Raw genomic sequence first — 22,018 nt, forward strand, 5'->3', positions numbered from 1 at the left:
ATACCCCCCTATATCTAATACACAGACACTGGACCAGTGACAGGAGGACATTAACCAGTTATATACCGGGTGACAGGACACGACCTCTGTGACCTCATCTATATAATATATACCCCCCTATATCTAATACACAGACACTGGACCAGTGACAGGAGGACATTAACCAGTTATATACCGGGTGACAGGACACGACCTCTGTGACCTCATCTATATAATATATACCCCCTATATCTAATACACAGACACTGGACCAGTGACAGGAGGACATTAACCAGTTATATACCGGGTGACAGGACACGACCTCTGTGACCTCATCTATATAATATATACCCCCCTATATCTAATACACAGACACTGGACCAGTGACAGGAGGACATTAACCAGTTATATACCAGGTGACAGGACACGACCTCTGTGACCTCATCTATATAATATATACCCCCTATATCTAATACACAGACACTGGACCAGTGACAGGAGGACATTAACCAGTTATATACCGGGTGACAGGACAGGACCTCTGTGACCTCATCTATATAATATATACCCCCCTATATCTAATACACAGACACTGGACCAGTGACAGGAGGACATTAACCAGTTATATACCAGGTGACAGGACACGACCTCTGTGACCTCATCTATATAATATATACCCCTTATATCTAATACACAGACACTGGACCAGTGACAGGAGGACATTAACCAGTTATATACCGGGTGACAGGACACGACCTCTGTGACCTCATCTATATAATATATACCCCCCTATATCTAATACACAGACACTGGACCAGTGACAGGAGGACATTAACCAGTTATATACCAGGTGACAGGACACGACCTCTGTGACCTCATCTATATAATATATACCCCCCTATATCTAATACACAGACACTGGACCAGTGACAGGAGGACATTAACCAGTTATATACCGGGTGACAGGACACGACCCCTGTGACCTCATCTATATAATATATACCCCCCTATATCTAATACACAGACACTGGACCAGTGACAGGAGGACATTAACCTGTTATATACCGGGTGACAGGACACGACCTCTGTGACCTCATCTATATAATATATACCCCCCTATATCTAATACACAGACACTGGACCAGTGACAGGAGGACATTAACCTGTTATATACCGGGTGACAGGACACGACCTCTGTGACCTCATCTATATAATATATACCCCCTATATCTAATACACAGACACTGGACCAGTGACAGGAGGACATTAACCAGTTATATACCAGGTGACAGGACCCCGACCTCTGTGACCTCATCTATATAATATATACCCCCCTATATCTAATACACAGACACTGGACCAGTGACAGGAGGACATTAACCAGTTATATACCAGGTGACAGGACACGACCCCTGTGACCTCATCTATATAATATATACCCCCCTATATCTAATACACAGACACTGGACCAGTGACAAGAGGACATTAACCAGATATATACCAGGTGACAGGACCCCGACCTCTGTGACCTCATCTATATAATATATACCCCCCTATATCTAATACACAGACACTGGACCAGTGACAGGAGGACATTAACCAGTTATATACCAGGTGACAGGACACGACCTCTGTGACCTCATCTATATAATATATACCCCCCTATATCTAATACACAGACACTGGACCAGTGACAGGAGGACATTAACCAGTTATATACCAGGTGACAGGACCCCGACCTCTGTGACCTCATCTATATAATATATACCCCCCTATATCTAATACACAGACACTGGACCAGTGACAGGAGGACATTAACCAGTTATATACCGGGTGACAGGACACGACCTCTGTGACCTCATCTATATAATATATACCCCACTATATCTAATACACAGACACTGGACCAGTGACAGGAGGACATTAACCAGTTATATACCGGGTGACAGGACACGACCTCTGTGACCTCATCTATATAATATATACCCCCCTATATCTAATACACAGACACTGGACCAGTGACAGGAGGACATTAACCAGTTATATACCAGGTGACAGGACACGACCTCTGTGACCTCATCTATATAATATATACCCCCTATATCTAATACACAGACACTGGACCAGTGACAGGAGGACATTAACCAGTTATATACCAGGTGACAGGACACGACCCCTGTGACCTCATCTATATAATATATACCCCCCTATATCTAATACACAGACACTGGACCAGTGACAAGAGGACATTAACCAGATATATACCAGGTGACAGGACCCCGACCTCTGTGACCTCATCTATATAATATATACCCCCCTATATCTAATACACAGACACTGGACCAGTGACAGGAGGACATTAACCAGTTATATACCAGGTGACAGGACACGACCTCTGTGACCTCATCTATATAATATATACCCCCCTATATCTAATACACAGACACTGGACCAGTGACAGGAGGACATTAACCAGTTATATACCAGGTGACAGGACCCCGACCTCTGTGACCTCATCTATATAATATATACCCCCTATATCTAATACACAGACACTGGACCAGTGACAGGAGGACATTAACCAGTTATATACCGGGTGACAGGACACGACCTCTGTGACCTCATCTATATAATATATACCCCACTATATCTAATACACAGACACTGGACCAGTGACAGGAGGACATTAACCAGTTATATACCGGGTGACAGGACACGACCTCTGTGACCTCATCTATATAATATATACCCCCTATATCTAATACACAGACACTGGACCAGTGACAGGAGGACATTAACCAGTTATATACCGGGTGACAGGACCCGACCTCTGTGACCTCATCTATATAATATATACCCCCTATATCTAATACACAGACACTGGACCAGTGACAGGAGGACATTAACCAGTTATATACCGGGTGACAGGACCCGACCTCTGTGACCTCATCTATATAATATATACCCCCCTATATCTAATACACAGACACTGGACCAGTGACAGGAGGACATTAACCAGTTATATACCGGGTGACAGGACACGACCCCTGTGACCTCATCTATATAATATATACCCCCCTATATCTAATACACAGACACTGGACCAGTGACAGGAGGACATTAACCAGTTATATACCGGGTGACAGGACCCCGACCTCTGTGACCTCATCTATATAATATATACCCCCCTATATCTAATACACAGACACTGGACCAGTGACAGGAGGACATTAACCAGTTATATACCGGGTGACACGACCCCGACCTCTGTGACCTCATCTATATAATATATACCCCCCTATATCTAATACACAGACACTGGACCAATGACAGGAGAACATTAACCAGTTATATACCGGGTGACAGGACCCGACCTCTGTGACCTCATCTATATAATATATACCCCCCTATATCTAATACACAGACACTGGACCAGTGACAGGAGGACATTAACCAGTTATATACCGGGTGACACGACCCCGACCTCTGTGACCTCATCTATATAATATATACCCCCCTATATCTAATACACAGACACTGGACCAGTGACAGGAGGACATTAACCAGTTATATACCAGGTGACAGGACCCCGACCTCTGTGACCTCATCTATATAATATATACCCCCCTATATCTAATACACAGACACTGGACCAGTGACAGGAGGACATTAACCAGTTATATACCAGGTGACAGGACACGACCTCTGTGACCTCATCTATATAATATATACCCCCCTATATCTAATACACAGACACTGGTCCAGTGACAGGAGGACATTAACCAGTTATATACCAGGTGACAGGACACGACCCCTGTGACCTCATCTATATAATATATACCCCCCTATATCTAATACACAGACACTGGACCAGTGACAGGAGGACATTAAGCAGTTATATACCGGGTGACAGGACACGACCCCTGTGACCTCATCTATATAATATATACCCCACTATATCTAATACACAGACACTGGACCAGTGACAGGAGGACATTAACCAGTTATATACCGGGTGACAGGACACGACCTCTGTGACCTCATCTATATAATATATACCCCCCTATATCTAATACACAGACACTGGACCAGTGACAAGAGGACATTAACCAGTTATATACCGGGTGACAGGACACGACCTCTGTGACCTCATCTATATAATATATACCCCACTATATCTAATACACAGACACTGGACCAGTGACAGGAGGACATTAACCAGTTATATACCGGGTGACAGGACACGACCTCTGTGACCTCATCTATATAATATATACCCCCCTATATCTAATACACAGACACTGGACCAGTGACAAGAGGACATTAACCAGTTATATACCGGGTGACAGGACACGACCTCTGTGACCTCATCTATATAATATATACCCCCCTATATCTAATACACAGACACTGGACCAGTGACAGGAGGACATTAACCAGTTATATACCGGGTGACAGGACAGGACCTCTGTGACCTCATCTATATAATATATACCCCCCTATATCTAATACACAGACACTGGACCAGTGACAGGAGGACATTAACCTGTTATATACCGGGTGACAGGACACGACCTCTGTGACCTCATCTATATAATATATACCCCCCTATATCTAATACACAGACACTGGACCAGTGACAGGAGGACATTAACCTGTTATATACCGGGTGACAGGACACGACCTCTGTGACCTCATCTATATAATATATACCCCCTATATCTAATACACAGACACTGGACCAGTGACAGGAGGACATTAACCTGTTATATACCGGGTGACAGGATCCCGACCTCTGTGACCTCATCTATATAATATATACCCCACTATATCTAATACACAGACACTGGACCAGTGACAGGAGGAGATTAACCAGTTATATACCGGGTGACAGGACCCCGACCTCTGTGACCTCATCTATATAATATATACCCCCCTATATCTAATACACAGACACTGGACCAGTGACAGGAGGACATTAACCAGTTATATACCGGTTGACAGGACCCCGACCTCTGTGACCTCATCTATATAATATATACCCCCCTATATCTAATACACAGACACTGGACCAGTGACAGGAGGACATTAACCAGTTATATACCGGGTGACAGGACACGACCCCTGTGACCTCATCTATATAATATATACCCCCCTATATCTAATACACAGACACTGGACCAGTGACAGGAGGAGATTAACCAGTTATATACCGGGTGACAGGACCCCGACCTCTGTGACCTCATCTATATAATATATACCCCCCTATATCTAATACACAGACACTGGACCAGTGACAGGAGGACATTAACCAGTTATATACCGGTTGACAGGACCCCGACCTCTGTGACCTCATCTATATAATATATACCCCCCTATATCTAATACACAGACACTGGACCAGTGACAGGAGGACATTAACCAGTTATATACCGGGTGACAGGACACGACCCCTGTGACCTCATCTATATAATATATACCCCCCTATATCTAATACACAGACACTGGACCAGTGACAGGAGGACATTAACCAGTTATATACCGGGTGACAGGACACGACCTCTGTGACCTCATCTATATAATATATACCCCCCTATATCTAATACACAGACACTGGACCAGTGACAGGAGGACATTAACCAGTTATATACCGGGTGACAGGACACGACCTCTGTGACCTCATCTATATAATATATACCCCCCTATATCTAATACACAGACACTGGACCAGTGACAGGAGGACATTAACCAGTTATATACCAAGTGACAGGACCTCGACCTCTCTGACCTCATCTATATAATATATACCCCCCTATATCTAATACACAGACACCGGACCAGTGACAGGAGGACATTAACCAGTTATATACCGGGTGACAGGACACGACCCCTGTGACCTCATCTATATAATATATACCCCCCTATATCTAATACACAGACACTGGACCAGTGACAGGAGGACATTAACCAGTTATATACCGGGTGACAGGACATGACCTCTGTGACCTCATCTATATAATATATACCCCCCTATATCTAATACACAGACACTGGACCAGTGACAGGAGGACATTAACCAGTTATATACCAGGTGACAGGACACGACCTCTGTGACCTCATCTATATAATATATACCCCCCTATATCTAATACACAGACACTGGACCAGTGACAGGAGGACATTAACCAGTTATATACCAGGTGACAGGACACGACCTCTGTGACCTCATCTATATAATATATACCCCCCTATATCTAATACACAGACACTGGACCAGTGACAGGAGGACATTAACCAGTTATATACCAGGTGACAGGACACGACCTCTGTGACCTCATCTATATAATATATACCCCCCTATATCTAATACACAGACACTGGACCAGTGACAGGAGGACATTAACCAGTTATATACCGGGTGACAGGACACGACCTCTGTGACCTCATCTATATAATATATACCCCCCTATATCTAATACACAGACACTGGACCAGTGACAGGAGGACATTAACCAGTTATATACCAGGTGACAGGACCCCGACCTCTGTGACCTCATCTATATAATATATACCCCCCTATATCTAATACACAGACACTGGACCAGTGACAGGAGGACATTAACCAGTTATATACCGGGTGACAGGACAGGACCCCGACCTCTGTGACCTCATCTATATAATATATACCCCCCTATATCTAATACACAGACACTGGACCAGTGACAGGAGGACATTAACCAGTTATATACCGGGTGACAGGACACGACCCCTGTGACCTCATCTATATAATATATACCCCCCTATATCTAATACACAGACACTGGACCAGTGACAGGAGGACATTAACCAGTTATATACCGGGTGACAGGACACGACCTCTGTGACCTCATCTATATAATATATACCCCCCTATATCTAATACACAGACACTGGACCAGTGACAGGGGGACATTAACCAGTTATATACCAAGTGACAGGACCTCGACCTCTCTGACCTCATCTATATAATATATACCCCCCTATATCTAATACACAGACACTGGACCAGTGACAGGAGGACATTAACCAGTTATATACCAAGTGACAGGACCTCGACCTCTCTGACCTCATCTATATAATATATACCCCCCTATATCTAATACACAGACACCGGACCAGTGACAGGAGGACATTAACCAGTTATATACCGGGTGACAGGACACGACCCCTGTGACCTCATCTATATAATATATACCCCCCTATATCTAATACACAGACACTGGACCAGTGACAGGAGGACATTAACCAGTTATATACCGGGTGACAGGACATGACCTCTGTGACCTCATCTATATAATATATACCCCCCTATATCTAATACACAGACACTGGACCAGTGACAGGAGGACATTAACCAGTTATATACCAGGTGACAGGACACGACCTCTGTGACCTCATCTATATAATATATACCCCCCTATATCTAATACACAGACACTGGACCAGTGACAGGAGGACATTAACCAGTTATATACCAGGTGACAGGACCTCGACCTCTCTGACCTCATCTATATAATATATACCCCCCTATATCTAATACACAGACACCGGACCAGTGACAGGAGGACATTAACCAGTTATATACCAGGTGACAGGACACGACCTCTGTGACCTCATCTATATAATATATACCCCCCTATATCTAATACACAGACACTGGACCAGTGACAGGAGGACATTAACCAGTTATATACCAGGTGACAGGACACGACCTCTGTGACCTCATCTATATAATATATACCCCCCTATATCTAATACACAGACACTGGACCAGTGACAGGAGGACATTAACCAGTTATATACCGGGTGACAGGACAGGACCCCGACCTCTGTGACCTCATCTATATAATATATACCCCCTATATCTAATACACAGACACTGGACCAGTGACAGGAGGACATTAACCAGTTATATACCGGGTGACAGGACACGACCCCTGTGACCTCATCTATATAATATATACCCCCCTATATCTAATACACAGACACTGGACCAGTGACAGGAGGACATTAACCAGTTATATACCGGGTGACAGGACATGACCTCTGTGACCTCATCTATATAATATATACCCCCCTATATCTAATACACAGACACTGGACCAGTGACAGGAGGACATTAACCAGTTATATACCGGGTGACAGGACACGACCTCTGTGACCTCATCTATATAATATATACCCCCCTATAGGGGGAGGAAGGGGGGGAGGGGGAGAAGGAAGGGGGGGAAACGGACCCTGTCTTGGAAAAACTCCTGTCCACACGACCCCTTGTCACGGCGCGCAGGGCTAGCACCCTACGAGATAATCTGGTTAGAGGCTATCTACAACCAGTATCTCCTCAACTCGGTGTCGGACAAGGTGGTCAGTCCAAAGACCGGGTTCAGACCCTGTGGCAGATGTGCCGCATGTCCCGATATGGAGCGATCCTTTGATTTTGTGGACTCCTCTGGAACCAGGTCCTTTCAGACCCATCAGTCCCTTACGTGCTCCAGTACGCGGGTGGTTTATTATGCCCTATGCCCATGCCCCAAGATTTATGTGTACTTGACAACGCGAGAGCTGAGGGTCCGCGTGTGGGAACATCTAAGGGACATTCTAAATGCACAGGAAATAAAGGAGGTTGAGGTCCTCAAACCTACTGCGAGGCACTTTAAGGAATTTCATTCCTGTAACCCAAGACTTCTCAAGGTGAGAGATTGACTACGTGCAGGCAACGTATCCAAGAGGCTAGCCCAAAAGGAGAGCCGTTGGATCTGGACCCTTGGGGGCCTTCATGATAATCTGGGCTTCTCATCTTTCTTGTGGCCGCTGGGCCACGACTGTGGATCCCACTATTTTCCTTTTAACAGTTTGTTGTTGTTATTTTGTTACTTTGTCTCCCCAGCACCTCTTCTCTGCAGGACGCCACATTGCCTTGTCTCCCATTGATCTGTTACAATATTGGATTTTCCTCCGGCTACTTGAGCTACGGCTGTATTGTGTTATATGCCCGGATACATGTGCATTGTGTACCTGGCACACCCCCCTCCCCCCCCTCCCTGTATGTGTATGTCTTTACATTGTATCAGTATTGTATGTTTTCACCACTACAATCATGTATCTAACTATTGCTGTGACTATATGTGTCTATGGTTTGGTTTCACATCATGTCTATTATATATATATATTTTATCACTCGTCTAATTCTCATTTCTACCCTTCGCACTCGCACATCTCCTCTCGTGTCTCACACATCTTACACATAATTCATTGTTTTTGATGTGTCATATTCTATTTTAGAAGAACTGGTGTCCTTAGTTACTGTAGATAAGTGCGCATTATGCTGTATCGCTATCTGTAAGTATGGCGGCTCCCGGCGGAGACAATCTGGTCTTTTGATGGGAGCAATGTTGTTATGTCTGTGCCCTGGTTCTCCTCCTCTTTTGTGATGCGCGCGCGTCTTCGGGCACCGCCTCCGGCGCCTCGCGCCCATGCGTCCTCACGCCGCAGCCGCCCGGTCATGTTGCTGGATTCTCGCGCGCCAATCAACATACACACCTGGGGACGAGTGAGTATCTATCTCCTATTGGCTGAGAGAGGCCATAAACATCAGATTCACAGTGATGGCGTTACCCGCTGACGAAGGCACGCCGAAACGCGCGTTGGGGTAGCGCCATCCTGGGTTGTCCAACACATGGTCCTCTCGAGGTGAGCCTTGGTCTTTCACCTCCACGGTATCCTGGTTCCGGTATCCCACCACACCGGGCGTCTCATGCTTTGGTTTGTTGTTTACTTTTTATCTGCATTTCCTAACTAACCGCGTTCCATCGCCGTGCGGGGTCTCTGACCATGGACTCGCCTGGACATCTTCACTGGCCCCTGGTTCACAGGCCGCTCATTGCACCGTCCATTCTTCCATGATCCATTCTGTTGTGCTGTATTACTGACCTGTGTGCAGCCCAGGGGGGCGATTCATCTTCCTTTTCCTCTGCCCTTACTTGTTCATGGCATCACATTTACTGGCGTCTTTATTTATTTATGTGTTTTTAATTATGTCCTAAATAAAATATATTTTTTTTCTCTTTAGTACTATGAGCTCTACTTTCTTGTGTTTCTGCTACTGATTTCGGAAGCTTGTACCGAGTTACCCATCAAGGGTGCCCTCTGTGGTTATATTGGGTATAAGAGCAGACAGTCTGGGATGCAGTGTAGTTCTCTCTGTGGCCGCCGGTGGCAGTATAGAGCAGACAGTCTGGGATGCAGTGTAGTTCTCTCTGTGGCCGCCGGTGGCAGTATAGAGCAGACAGTCTGGGATGCAGTGTAGTTCTCTCTGTGGCCGCCGGTGGCAGTATAGAGCAGACAGCCTGGGATGCAGTGTAGTTCTCTCTGTGGCCGCCGGTGGCAGTATAGAGCAGACAGTCTGGGATGCAGTGTAGTTCTCTCTGTGGCCGCCGGTGGCAGTATAGAGCAGACAGTCTGGGATGCAGTGTAGTTCTCTCTCAGGCCGCCGGTGGCAGTATAGAGCAGACAGCCTGGGATGCAGTGTAGTTCTCTCTGTGGCCGCCGGTGGCAGTATAGAGCGGACAGTCTGGGATGCAGTGTAGTTCTCTCTGTGGCCGCCGGTGGCAGTATAGAGCAGACAGTCTGGGATGCAGTGTAGTTCTCTCTGAGGCCGCCCGTGGCAGTATAGAGCAGACAGCCTGGGATGCAGTGTAGTTCTCTCTGTGGCCGCCGGTGGCAGTATAGAGCAGACAGCCTGGGATGCAGTGTAGTTCTCTCTCAGGCCGCCGGTGGCAGTATAGAGCAGACAGTCTGGGATGCAGTGTAGTTCTCTCTGTGGCCGCCGGTGGCAGTATAGAGCAGACAGCCTGGGATGCAGTGTAGTTCTCTCTCAGGCCGCCGGAGGCAGTATAGAGCAGACAGTCTGGGATGCAGTGTAGTTCTCTCTGTGGCCGCCGGTGGCAGTATAGAGCAGACAGTCTGGGATGCAGTGTAGTTCTCTCTGTGGCCGCCGGTGGCAGTATAGAGCAGACAGTCTGGGATGCAGTGTAGTTCTCTCTGTGGCCGCCGGTGGCAGTATAGAGCAGACAGTCTGGGATGCAGTGTAGTTCTCTCTGTGGCCGCCGGTGGCAGTATAGAGCAGACAGTCTGGGATGCAGTGTAGTTCTCTCTGTGGCCGCCGGTGGCAGTATAGAGCAGACAGTCTGGGATGCAGTGTAGTTCTCTCTGTGGCCGCCGGTGGCAGTATAGAGCAGACAGCCTGGGATGCAGTGTAGTTCTCTCTGTGGCCGCCGGTGGCAGTATAGAGCAGACAGTCTGGGATGCAGTGTAGTTCTCTCTGTGGCCGCCGGAGGCAGTATAGAGCAGACAGCCTGGGATGCAGTGTAGTTCTCTCTGTGGCCGCCGGTGGCAGTATAGAGCAGACAGTCTGGGATGCAGTGTAGTTCTCTCTGAGGCCATCGGTGGCAGTATAGAGCAGACAGTCTGGGATGCAGTGTAGTTCTCTCTGTGGCCGCCGGTGGCAGTATAGAGCAGACAGTCTGGGATGCAGTGTAGTTCTCTCTCAGGCCGCCGGTGGCAGTATAGAGCGGACAGTCTGGGATGCAGTGTAGTTCTCTCTGTGGCCGCTGGAGGCAGTATAGAGCAGACAGTCTGGGATGCAGTGTAGTTCTCTCTCAGGCCGCCGGTGGCAGTATAGAGCAGACAGCCTGGGATGCAGTGTAGTTCTCTCTCAGGCCGCCGGTGGCAGTATAGAGCAGACAGTCTGGGATGCAGTGTAGTTCTCTCTGTGGCCGCCGGTGGCAGTATAGAGCGGACAGTCTGGGATGCAGTGTAGTTCTCTCTGTGGCCGCCGGTGGCAGTATAGAGCAGACAGTCTGGGATGCAGTGTAGTTCTCTCTGTGGCCGCCGGTGGCAGTATAGAGCGGACAGTCTGGGATGCAGTGTAGTTCTCTCTGTGGCCGCCGGTGGCAGTATAGAGCAGACAGTCTGGGATGCAGTGTAGTTCTCTCTGTGGCCGCCGGTGGCAGTATAGAGCAGACAGCCTGGGATGCAGTGTAGTTCTCTCTCAGGCCGCCGGTGGCAGTATAGAGCGGACAGTCTGGGATGCAGTGTAGTTCTCTCTGTGGCCGCTGGAGGCAGTATAGAGCAGACAGTCTGGGATGCAGTGTAGTTCTCTCTGTGGCCGCCGGTGGCAGTATAGAGCAGACAGCCTGGGATGCAGTGTAGTTCTCTCTCAGGCCGCCGGTGGCAGTATAGAGCAGACAGTCTGGGATGCAGTGTAGTTCTCTCTGTGGCCGCCGGTGGCAGTATAGAGCAGACAGTCTGGGATGCAGTGTAGTTCTCTCTGTGGCCGCTGGAGGCAGTATAGAGCAGACAGTCTGGGATGCAGTGTAGTTCTCTCTGTGGCCGCCGGTGGCAGTATAGAGCAGACAGCCTGGGATGCAGTGTAGTTCTCTCTCAGGCCGCCGGTGGCAGTATAGAGCAGACAGTCTGGGATGCAGTGTAGTTCTCTCTGTGGCCGCCGGTGGCAGTATAGAGCAGACAGTCTGGGATGCAGTGTAGTTCTCTCTGTGGCCGCCGGTGGCAGTATAGAGCAGACAGTCTGGGATGCAGTGTAGTTCTCTCTCTGTGGCCGCCGGTGGCAGTATAGAGCAGACAGCCTGGGATGCAGTGTAGTTCTCTCTCAGGCCGCCGGTGGCAGTATAGAGCAGACAGTCTGGGATGCAGTGTAGTTCTCTCTGTGGCCGCCGGTGGCAGTATAGAGCAGACAGCCTGGGATGCAGTGTAGTTCTCTCTGTGGCCGCCGGTGGCAGTATAGAGCAGACAGTCTGGGATGCAGTGTAGTTCTCTCTCAGGCCGCCGGAGGCAGTATAGAGCAGACAGCATGGGATGCAGTGTAGTTCTCTCTGCGGCCGCTAGGGGCCGGTTATGAGTCGCGTTCTCTGACGTCAGTGGGCGGAAATGACGTGTTCCTGTGGCTCCGCCCGCTCGTTCTTTCTCTCTGGCGAGGCCGCCATGCTGCAGCTGTCCTGAACCGGGACTTTTCCGCTTGAGCTCCCGCCGCAGTCTCCACCGCCGCCATGCCGGCTTACTTCCAGCGCCCAGAGAATGCCCTGAAGAGGGCGAACGGTGAGTGCAGAGGCCGCGGCCTCCGCTGCTGCGTCTCCCAGGGACTCCGGGCCTGAGCCCGCCTGCGGCTGCACCGTCGCCCGCGTGATCTGGGGAAGCGCCCTCTGCCGGACCCGCCACCGAGCAGCGGAGTATATCATCCGGCGGTGACGTCATCACATTATGTACACACCGACTGGTCATCTACAGGACTGTGATGTCATAGATCACATTATCTACAGGACTGTGATGTCATAGATCACATTATCTACAGGACTGTGATGTCATAGATCACATTATCTACAGGACTGTGATGTCATAGATCACATTATCTACAGGACTGTGATGTCATAGATCACATTATCTACAGGACTGTGATGTCATAGATCACATTATCTACAGGACTGTGATGTCATAGATCACATTATCTACAGGACTGTGATGTCATAGATCACATTATCTACAGGACTGTGATGTCATAGATCACATTATCTACAGGACTGTGATGTCATAGATCACATTATACACAGGACTGTGATGTCATAGATCACATTATCTACAGGACTGTGATGTCATAGATCACATTATCTACAGGACTGTGATGTCATAGATCACATTATACACAGGACTGGTCATATACAGGACTGTGATGTCATAGATCACATTATCTACAGGACTGTGATGTCATAGATCACATTATACACAGGACTGTAATCAGGATCTAAATATACACGGCCCCCGCCAGCTGCTATGTCTATAGTTGATATCTTTATATGATGATAAAAGTTATAATATAAACAATCAATATGCAGTGAAATCTCTAGTATTGGTGCAGAAGCGGCCGATCCCCGTTCACTAGATATTGCGCGATCTGGATGGGTGTCGTGTAGATAAATATCCTGTCCGGAGAAGAATAGTGCAGACAAATATCTGGTGATAAAAGAATAAATTCTGGTGACAAACTTGGTGCCTGTGAGAAAAAACATATGAAATGAGTGTCCTGTAAGAGGAGTCCTGTAGGACCACGTCCATCCCATGCAGCGCTATTATAGCCGTATAGATCGAGGCGATTCCTCAGAGTCCGCAATCAGGGTTAGGGACGATATAGTGTAAAGAGTGGTCGGGTTTGGTGATTGGGGCGCCCCCCTCTCATCTTGACCTTTGAGGTGACTGTTCTTTATAAAGTTACTGCTCCAGTGGTTGCTGGGTTCTTCCTATCACCCGAAAGTAACACCCGGGTTCCGATACTTTGCTTTTTCCTGGTCTCTCGGCGTTCCACGTGGTTTCCTCTTGGCGTGTCACCGTCCGATAATGGGTAGTTACCACTCGCAGGACCAGCCAGACGCGTTTCCAGGGTTCGGTGGCTGAGGAAGAGGGCGAACCCTGCAACCACTGGAGCAGTAACTTTATAAAGAACAGTCACCTCAAAGGGCGAGATAAATAGGGGGGCACCCCAATCACCAAACCCGACCACTCTTTACACTATATCGTCCCTAACCCTGATTGCGGACTCTGAGGAATCGCCTCGATCTATACGGCTATAATAGCGCTGCATGGGATGGACGTGGTCCTACAGGACTCCTCTTACAGGACACTCATTTCATATGTTTTTTCTCACAGGCACCAAGTTTGTCACCAGAATTTATTCTTTTATCACCAGATATTTGTCTGCACTATTCTTCTCCGGACAGGATATTTATCTACACGACACCCATCCAGATCGCGCAATATCTAGTGAACGGGGATCGGCCGCTTCTGCACCAATACTAGAGATTTCACTGCATATTGATTGTTTATATTATAACTTTTATTGTGTTTTATGTGTAATTTATCATCATATAAAGATATCAACTATAGACATAGCAGCTGGCGGGGGCCGTGTATATTTAGAACCTGATTACATTTGTTACATAGGATGAAGAATCATCCAAAAAACAGAGCACCTTAACCATATTAAAAGATACGGATGAGCCGCGATATATATATCTTATTATATACAGGACTGTGATGTCATAGATCACATTATACACAGACTGTGATGTCATAGATCACATTATATACAGGACTGTGATGTCATAGATCACATTATACACAGGACTGGTCATATACAGGACTGTGATGTCATAGATCACATTATATACAGACTGTGATGTCATAGATCACATTATATACAGGACTGTGATGTCATAGATCACATTATATACAGGACTGTGATGTCATAGATCACATTATACACAGACTGGTCATATACAGGACTGTGATGTCATAGATCACATTATACACAGACTGGTCATATACAGGACTGTGATGTCATAGATCACATTATACACAGGACTGGTCATATACAGGACTGTGATGTCATAGATCACATTATATACAGACTGTGATGTCATAGATCACATTATATACACACCGACTAGGGCTGCACGATATATCGAAAAAAAACTCGAATCGCGATAATTGCCTAATGCGATATGGCGATTTGCCGCGATTATATATGAAGGGGCCCCGCGCACATAACTGGCTTTGTGTGTAAAGTATTTTACTAGTGTGTGAAACAATCTCTCTCCTATTGATAACAGGTCCGGCCTCTGTACTCACTGTCACGATGAATGCACTGCAGCGAGCAGGACCGGCGCCTGTCTGACGTCACTTAGTCGCGCTCCTGCTTCCTGAATTAAGTGGGAGGAGCGTTACTAAGTGACGTCAGTCCTGCTCGCTGCAGTGCGTTCATAGTGACAGTACAGAGGCGGCCATGTTATCAATAGGAGAGTTATGTGCGCAGTTTAGGACACATGAAGGGACACATAGGGCCATGAGGGGGACCAGCATAAGATGCTATATGTGTCATAGCACACATCCCCTATAACGGTGCCCTCCACAGATCCCCCCCCCCATAACGGTGCCCTCCACAGATCCCCCCCCCATAACGGTGCCCTCCACAGATCCCCCCCCCATAACGGTGCCCTCCACAGATCCCCCCCCCATAACGGTGCCCTCCACAGATCCCCCACATAACGGTGCCCTCCACAGATCCCCCCCCCCCCCATAACGGTGCCCTCCACAGATCCCCCCCCCCATAACGGTGCCCTCCACAGATCCCCCCCCCCATAACGGTGCCCTCCACAGATCCCCCACATAACGGTGCCCTCCACAGATCCCCCACATAACGGTGCCCTCCACAGATCCCCCACATAACGGTGCCCTCCACAGATCCCCCACATAACGGTGCCCTCCACAGATCCCCCACATAACGGTGCCCTCCACAGATCCCCCACATAACGGTGCCCTCCACAGATCCCCCACATAACGGTGCCCTCCACAGATCCCCCACATAACGGTGCCCTCCACAGATCCCCCACATAACGGTGCCCTCCACAGATCCCCCACATAACGGTGCCCTCCACAGATCCCCCACATAACGGTGCCCTCCACAGATCCCCCACATAACGGTGCCCTCCACAGATCCCCCACATAACGGTGCCCTCCACAGATCCCCCACATAACGGTGCCCTCCACAGATCCCCCACATAACGGTGCCCTCCACAGATCCCCCACATAACGGTGCCCTCCACAGATCCCCCACATAACGGTGCCCTCCACAGATCCCCCACATAACGGTGCCCTCCACAGATCCCCCACATAACGGTGCCCTCCACAGATTCCCCCCCCATAACGGTGCCCTCCCCAGATCCCCCCCCCCCCATAACGGTGCCCTCCCCAGATCCCCCCCCCCCCCATAACGGTGTCCTCCCCAGATTCCCCCCCCCCCCCCCCATAACGGTGCCCTCCCCAGATCCCCCCCCCCCCATAACGGTGTCCTCCCCAGATCCCCCCCCCCCCCCATAACGGTGTCCTCCCCAGATCTCCCCCCCCCCCCCCCCCCCATAACGGTGCCCTCCCCAGATCCCCCCCCCCCCATAACAGTGCCCTCCCCAGACCCCCCCCCCCCCATAACAGTGTCCTCCCCAGATCTCCCCCCCCCCCCCCCCCCATAACGGTGCCCTCCCCAGATCCCCCCCCCCCCCCCCAATAACGGTGCCCTCCCCAGATCTCCCCCCCCCCCCCCCAATAACGGTGCCCTCCCCAGATCCCCCCCCCCCCCCCCATAACTGTGCCCTCCCCAGATCCCCCCCCCCCATAACGGTGCCCTCCCCAGATCCCCCTCCCCAGATCCCCCCCCCCCCATAACGGTGCCCTCCCCAGATCCCCCTCCCCAGATCCCCCCCCCCCATAACGGTGCCCTCCCCAGAGCCCCCCCCCCCCCATAACGGTGCCCTCCCCAGATCCCCATATCGAGGAACCCTAGCACAGACTGGTCATATACAGGACTGTGATGTCCTGAGTACTTATTACATCCACCAGGGGGCGGTGTTTCTCCCGATAATGGGCGTGACCTTAAATTGTTCACTTTCATCAAGTTCTGATAGAATGGCATGTAACAGGCGGCGCGCGGCCCTGTCTCGCTGTGTAAACCGTAACAGGCGGCGCGTGGCCCAATCTCGCTGTGTAAACGGTAACAGGCGGCGCGCGGCCCTGTCTCGCTGTGTAAACGGTAACAGGCGGCGCGCGGCCCTGTCTCGCTGTGTAAACGGTAACAGGCGGCGCGCGGCCCTGTCTCGCTGTGTAAACGGTAACAGGCGGCGCGCGGCCCTGTCTCGCTGTGTAAACGGTAACAGGCGGCGCGCGGCCCTGTCTCGCTGTGTAAACGGTAACAGGCGGCGCGCGGCCCTGTCTCGCTGTGTAAACGGTAACAGGCGGCGCGCGGCCCTGTCTCGCTGTGTAAACCGTAACAGGCGGCGCGCGGCCCTGTCTCGCTGTGTAAACCGTAACAGGCGGCGCGCGGCCCTGTCTCGCTGTGTAAACCTGTGTCTGATCGTTCAGGTCACAGACGCGGGGCAGCACCCGCTCCCTTTGTCGTTATTGGCAGGACCCCAGCGGGCTGACCCCCACTTATCAGACATCTTGTGGGGGGGGGGGGGTAAACTGTAAGGTCTTTGTTCTGTGTTCAGACTTGTGGTCTGGTGGGGGTGCACAGCTCAGGGGCCACGCTATTGGCGGCTCCTTGGTGCTGGGGGTCTGGCTGGTCCTAATGCTGACATTCTTATTTTATTCTTTGCAGAATTCCTTGAAGTTGGGAAGAAGCAGCCGGCTCTGGACGTTTTATATGACGTGATAAAGAGTAAGAAGCATCGAACATGGCAGAAAATCCACGAGCCTATAATGCTGAAGTACCTGGAGCTGTGCGTGGACCTGCGCAAGAGCCACCTGGCCAAGGAAGGCCTGTACCAGTACAAGAACATCTGCCAGCAGGTGAAGGGTGCTGCTCTGGGCTCCATACTTCTGCTCTCCCGTGGCTGCACCTCGGGCACTACGTAGGGCTGACTCTTCTGTTCTTCTGCTCCAGGTTAACATCAAGTCTTTGGAAGATGTGGTCCGAGCCTATTTGAAGCTGGCCGAAGAGAGGACTGAGTCAGCCAAGGAGTCTTCACAGCAGATGGTTCTGGATATAGAAGACCTGGACAACATCCAGACCCCAGAGAGGTAAGTGGGCCCTTCTGCCGGGCGGGTGGGAGGCCGGCGAGCGCGCCCTTCTGCCGGGCGGGTGGGAGGCCGGCGAGCGCGCCCCCTTCTGCCGGACGGGTAGATGACTTTGTACTCCTCTTCGGCAGTGTTCTTCTGAGCGCTGTTAGTGGAGAGGACACTCAGGACCGCACTGACCGTCTGCTGCTGACTCCATGGGTGAAGTTCCTGTGGGAATCCTACAGACAGTGCCTGGATCTGCTGAGGAATAACTCCAAGGTGGAGCGTCTGTATCATGACATCGCTCAGCAAGGTGGGTCAGCTGCCCGGGGCCGGGGCATGGTGGGAAGCCCGTGTCGCCTCTGCTATTTTTGCCTCTTATTTTGCAGCTTTTAAGTTCTGCCTGCTGTACACCAGGAAGGCCGAGTTCCGGAAGCTGTGTGATAATCTGCGGATGCACCTGGGTCAGATCCAGCGGCACCACAATCAGAGCACAGCCATCAACCTGAACAACCCCGAGAGTCAGTCCATGCACCTGGAGACGCGGCTTGTCCAGCTGGACAGCGCCATCAGCATGGAGCTCTGGCAGGTACCGACGGCCCCGTCCCTGCCTCTTGTGGGGTCAGAGCTTCTCCTGGTTTGGCTCTCACGCTGTCTCTTTCCTGCTGCAGGAGGCCTTTAAAGCTGTTGAGGACATTCATGGACTCTTCGCCTTATCCAAGAAACCGCCAAAGCCTCAGCTGATGGCAAACTACTACAATAAGGTGTCCACCGTCTTCTGGAAGTCAGGAAACGCACTCTTCCATGCCTCCACCCTGCATCGGCTCTACCATCTGTCTAGGGAGATGCGGAAGAACCTGACCCAGGAGGAGATGCAGAGGTGAGTGCAGGGTGCGCCCCATTGCCCCATGGAGGGACACCGAGCAGCAGTTGTCAGTCCTCGCCCCCATGGGAAGCATCAATGTAGTAAAATGCCGCCTCTGTATTTCACCTCTCAGGATGTCGACCAGGGTCCTGCTGGCCACTCTGTCCATACCCATAACTCCTGAGCGCACGGACATTGCTCGCCTGCTAGATATGGATGGCATCATTGTGGAGAAGCAGAGGCGTCTGGCCACCCTTCTGGGACTTCAATCTCCTCCAAACCGCATTGGCCTCATCAGTGATATGGTGAGAAGGTTTTATGTACTGTGGGCGTCAGGCCGGCTGCCTCGTGTTTCCAGACTGTGGTCTCCTGACACCGATGTGGGGGTCTCTTATGTTTTAGGTTCGGTTTAATGTTCTTCAGTATGTGGTCCCAGAGGTGAAGGAGCTGTACAACTGGTTGGAAGTGGATTACCATCCCCTGAAGCTCTCTGCCCGAGTCACTAAGGTATGATGCTCCCCTGGCATTGGCTTTCCTCCTGCTCCCCTTGCATTGGCTGTTTGCCTGCCTGCTTCCGTTGGCACTGGCTGCGTGCCCACCTGCCTTTTGCTCCCCTTGGCACTGGCTGCGGGCCCGCCTGCCTTTTGCTCCCCTTGGCACTGGCTGCGGGCCCGCCTGCCTTTTGCTCCCCTTGGCACTGGCTGCGGGCCCGCCTGCCTTTTGCTCCCCTCGGCACTGGCTGCGGGCCCGCCTGCCTTTTGCTCCCCTCGGCACTGGCTGCGGGCCCGCCTGCCTTTTGCTCCCCTCGGCACTGGCTGCGGGCCCGCCTGCCTTTTGCTCCCCTCGGCACTGGCTGCGGGCCCGCCTGCCTTTTGCTCCCCTCGGCACTGGCTGCGGGCCCGCCTGTCTTTTGCTCCCCTTGGCACTGGCGGCGGGCCCGCCGGTCTTTTGCTCCCCTTGGCACTGGCTGCGGGCCCGCCTGCTCCCCTTGGCACTGGCTGCGGGCCCGCCTGCCTTTTGCTCCCCTCGGCACTGGCTGCGGGCCCGCCTGCCTTTTGCTCCCCTCGGCACTGGCGGCGGGCCCGTCTGCTCCCCTCGGCACTGGCTGCGGGCCCGCCTGTCTTTTGCTCCCCTCGGCACTGGCTGCGGGCCCGCCTGTCTTTTGCTCCCCTTGGCACTGGCGGCGGGCCCGCCTGTCTTTTGCTCCCCTTGGCACTGGCTGCGGGCCCGCCTGCCTTTTGCTCCCCTTGGCACTGGCTGCGGGCCCGCCTGCCTTTTGCTCCCCTCGGCACTGGCTGCGGGCCCGCCTGTCTTTTGCTCCCCTTGGCACTGGCGGCGGGCCCGCCTGTCTTTTGCTCCCCTTGGCACTGGCGGCGGGCCCGCCTGTCTTTTGCTCCCCTTGGCACTGGCTGCGGGCCCGCCTGCTCCCCTTGGCACTGGCTGCGGGCCCGCCTGCCTTTTGCTCCCCTCGGCACTGGCTGCGGGCCCGCCTGCCTTTTGCTCCCCTCGGCACTGGCTGCGGGCCCGCCTGCCTTTTGCTCCCCTCGGCACTGGCTGCGGGCCCGCCTGCCTTTTGCTCCCCTCGGCACTGGCGGCGGGCCCGTCTGCTCCCCTCGGCACTGGCTGCGGGCCCGCCTGTCTTTTGCTCCCCTTGGCACTGGCTGCGGGCCCGCCTGCTCCCCTTGGCACTGGCGGCGGGCCCGCCTGCCTTTTGCTCCCCTTGGCACTGGCTGCGGGCTCCTCTGTTATCAGCTCTGGTTGGTCCTGCTGGCTTTGTAGTTTTTATTTTTTTGGCATCAGTATTTTTCTTTCCGTGCAGGTTTTGGACTGGATAAAAGAGCAAGCAGAGAAGGAGCCTGAGCTTCAGCAGTACGTGCTACAGCTTCAGAACAACACAATCTTGCGTCTGCTGCAACAGGTAAGACTCCATCTGGCAGCCATGTCCGCTCTGGTGGTGGCCTTTGCACATGTGACTGGTTTTCTGCTTTTCCTCTCAGGTGGCTCAGATCTATCAGAGCATCGAGTTCTCACGCCTCACATCGCTGGTACCTTTTGTCGATGGGTTTCTGCTGGAGAGGGCCATAGTGGATGCTGCCCGTCACTGTGATCTGCAGGTGGGTGATCCTGGGAGCAGCGTCTCGCTGGCACATTTCATTGACTTGCTCTCTGTCCTGCTGAGCAGTGTTATTTCTAATGTGCTAGAGCAAAGTGAAGGTTAATTAGCAGCGTGACCTGTGTGTGGTGGTAACTGCTGCCAGTCCCCTTCATACATGTCCTGCCAGGGTCCTCTGACCTCTGTAAGGTTCTTACCTCTTTGCTGTCTACAGGTCCGTATTGACCATTCCACCAGAACGCTAAGTTTTGGCTCAGACCTGAATTATTCTACGCGGGAGGATGCACCAGTTGGACCTTTCCTTCAGAACATGCCCTCGGAGCATATCCGGAACCAGTTGACTGCCATGTCGTCTGTTCTGTCCAAGGCGGTGGCTACCATTAAGCCGGCTCATATCCTGGTACGTC

At 51.2% G+C, this 22,018-nt stretch overlaps 1 protein-coding gene and 1 non-coding gene across 10 annotated transcripts in view; both read left to right on the forward strand.

Moving 5' to 3' along the window:
- Positions 1-12,973: 12,973 nt before the first annotated feature.
- EIF3A (eukaryotic translation initiation factor 3 subunit A) overlaps positions 12,974-22,018 on the forward strand; it is a 28,035-nt gene continuing 18,990 nt past the window's right edge. For all 9 annotated transcript variants that reach the window (XM_040436923.1, XM_040436926.1, XM_040436924.1 and 6 more), the window contains exons 1-11: positions 12,974-13,131; positions 18,233-18,423; positions 18,518-18,654; positions 18,783-18,946; positions 19,023-19,222; positions 19,305-19,513; positions 19,632-19,803; positions 19,901-20,005; positions 21,318-21,416; positions 21,496-21,612; positions 21,826-22,011. In XM_040436923.1, coding sequence (XP_040292857.1) covers positions 13,083-13,131; positions 18,233-18,423; positions 18,518-18,654; positions 18,783-18,946; positions 19,023-19,222; positions 19,305-19,513; positions 19,632-19,803; positions 19,901-20,005; positions 21,318-21,416; positions 21,496-21,612; positions 21,826-22,011 — 1,629 coding nt within the window. In that variant the 5' untranslated portion in view covers positions 12,974-13,082. The remainder of the gene's footprint in view (positions 13,132-18,232; positions 18,424-18,517; positions 18,655-18,782; positions 18,947-19,022; positions 19,223-19,304; positions 19,514-19,631; positions 19,804-19,900; positions 20,006-21,317; positions 21,417-21,495; positions 21,613-21,825; positions 22,012-22,018) is intronic.
- Positions 21,641-21,772, forward strand: LOC121006691. Its single transcript, XR_005780373.1, has one exon. It is a non-coding gene; the product is annotated as a small nucleolar RNA SNORA19 (small nucleolar RNA).

This window comes from Bufo bufo, chromosome 6 (genome assembly GCF_905171765.1).
Source record: "Bufo bufo chromosome 6, aBufBuf1.1, whole genome shotgun sequence".
Classification (NCBI taxonomy): Eukaryota; Metazoa; Chordata; class Amphibia; order Anura; family Bufonidae; genus Bufo; species Bufo bufo.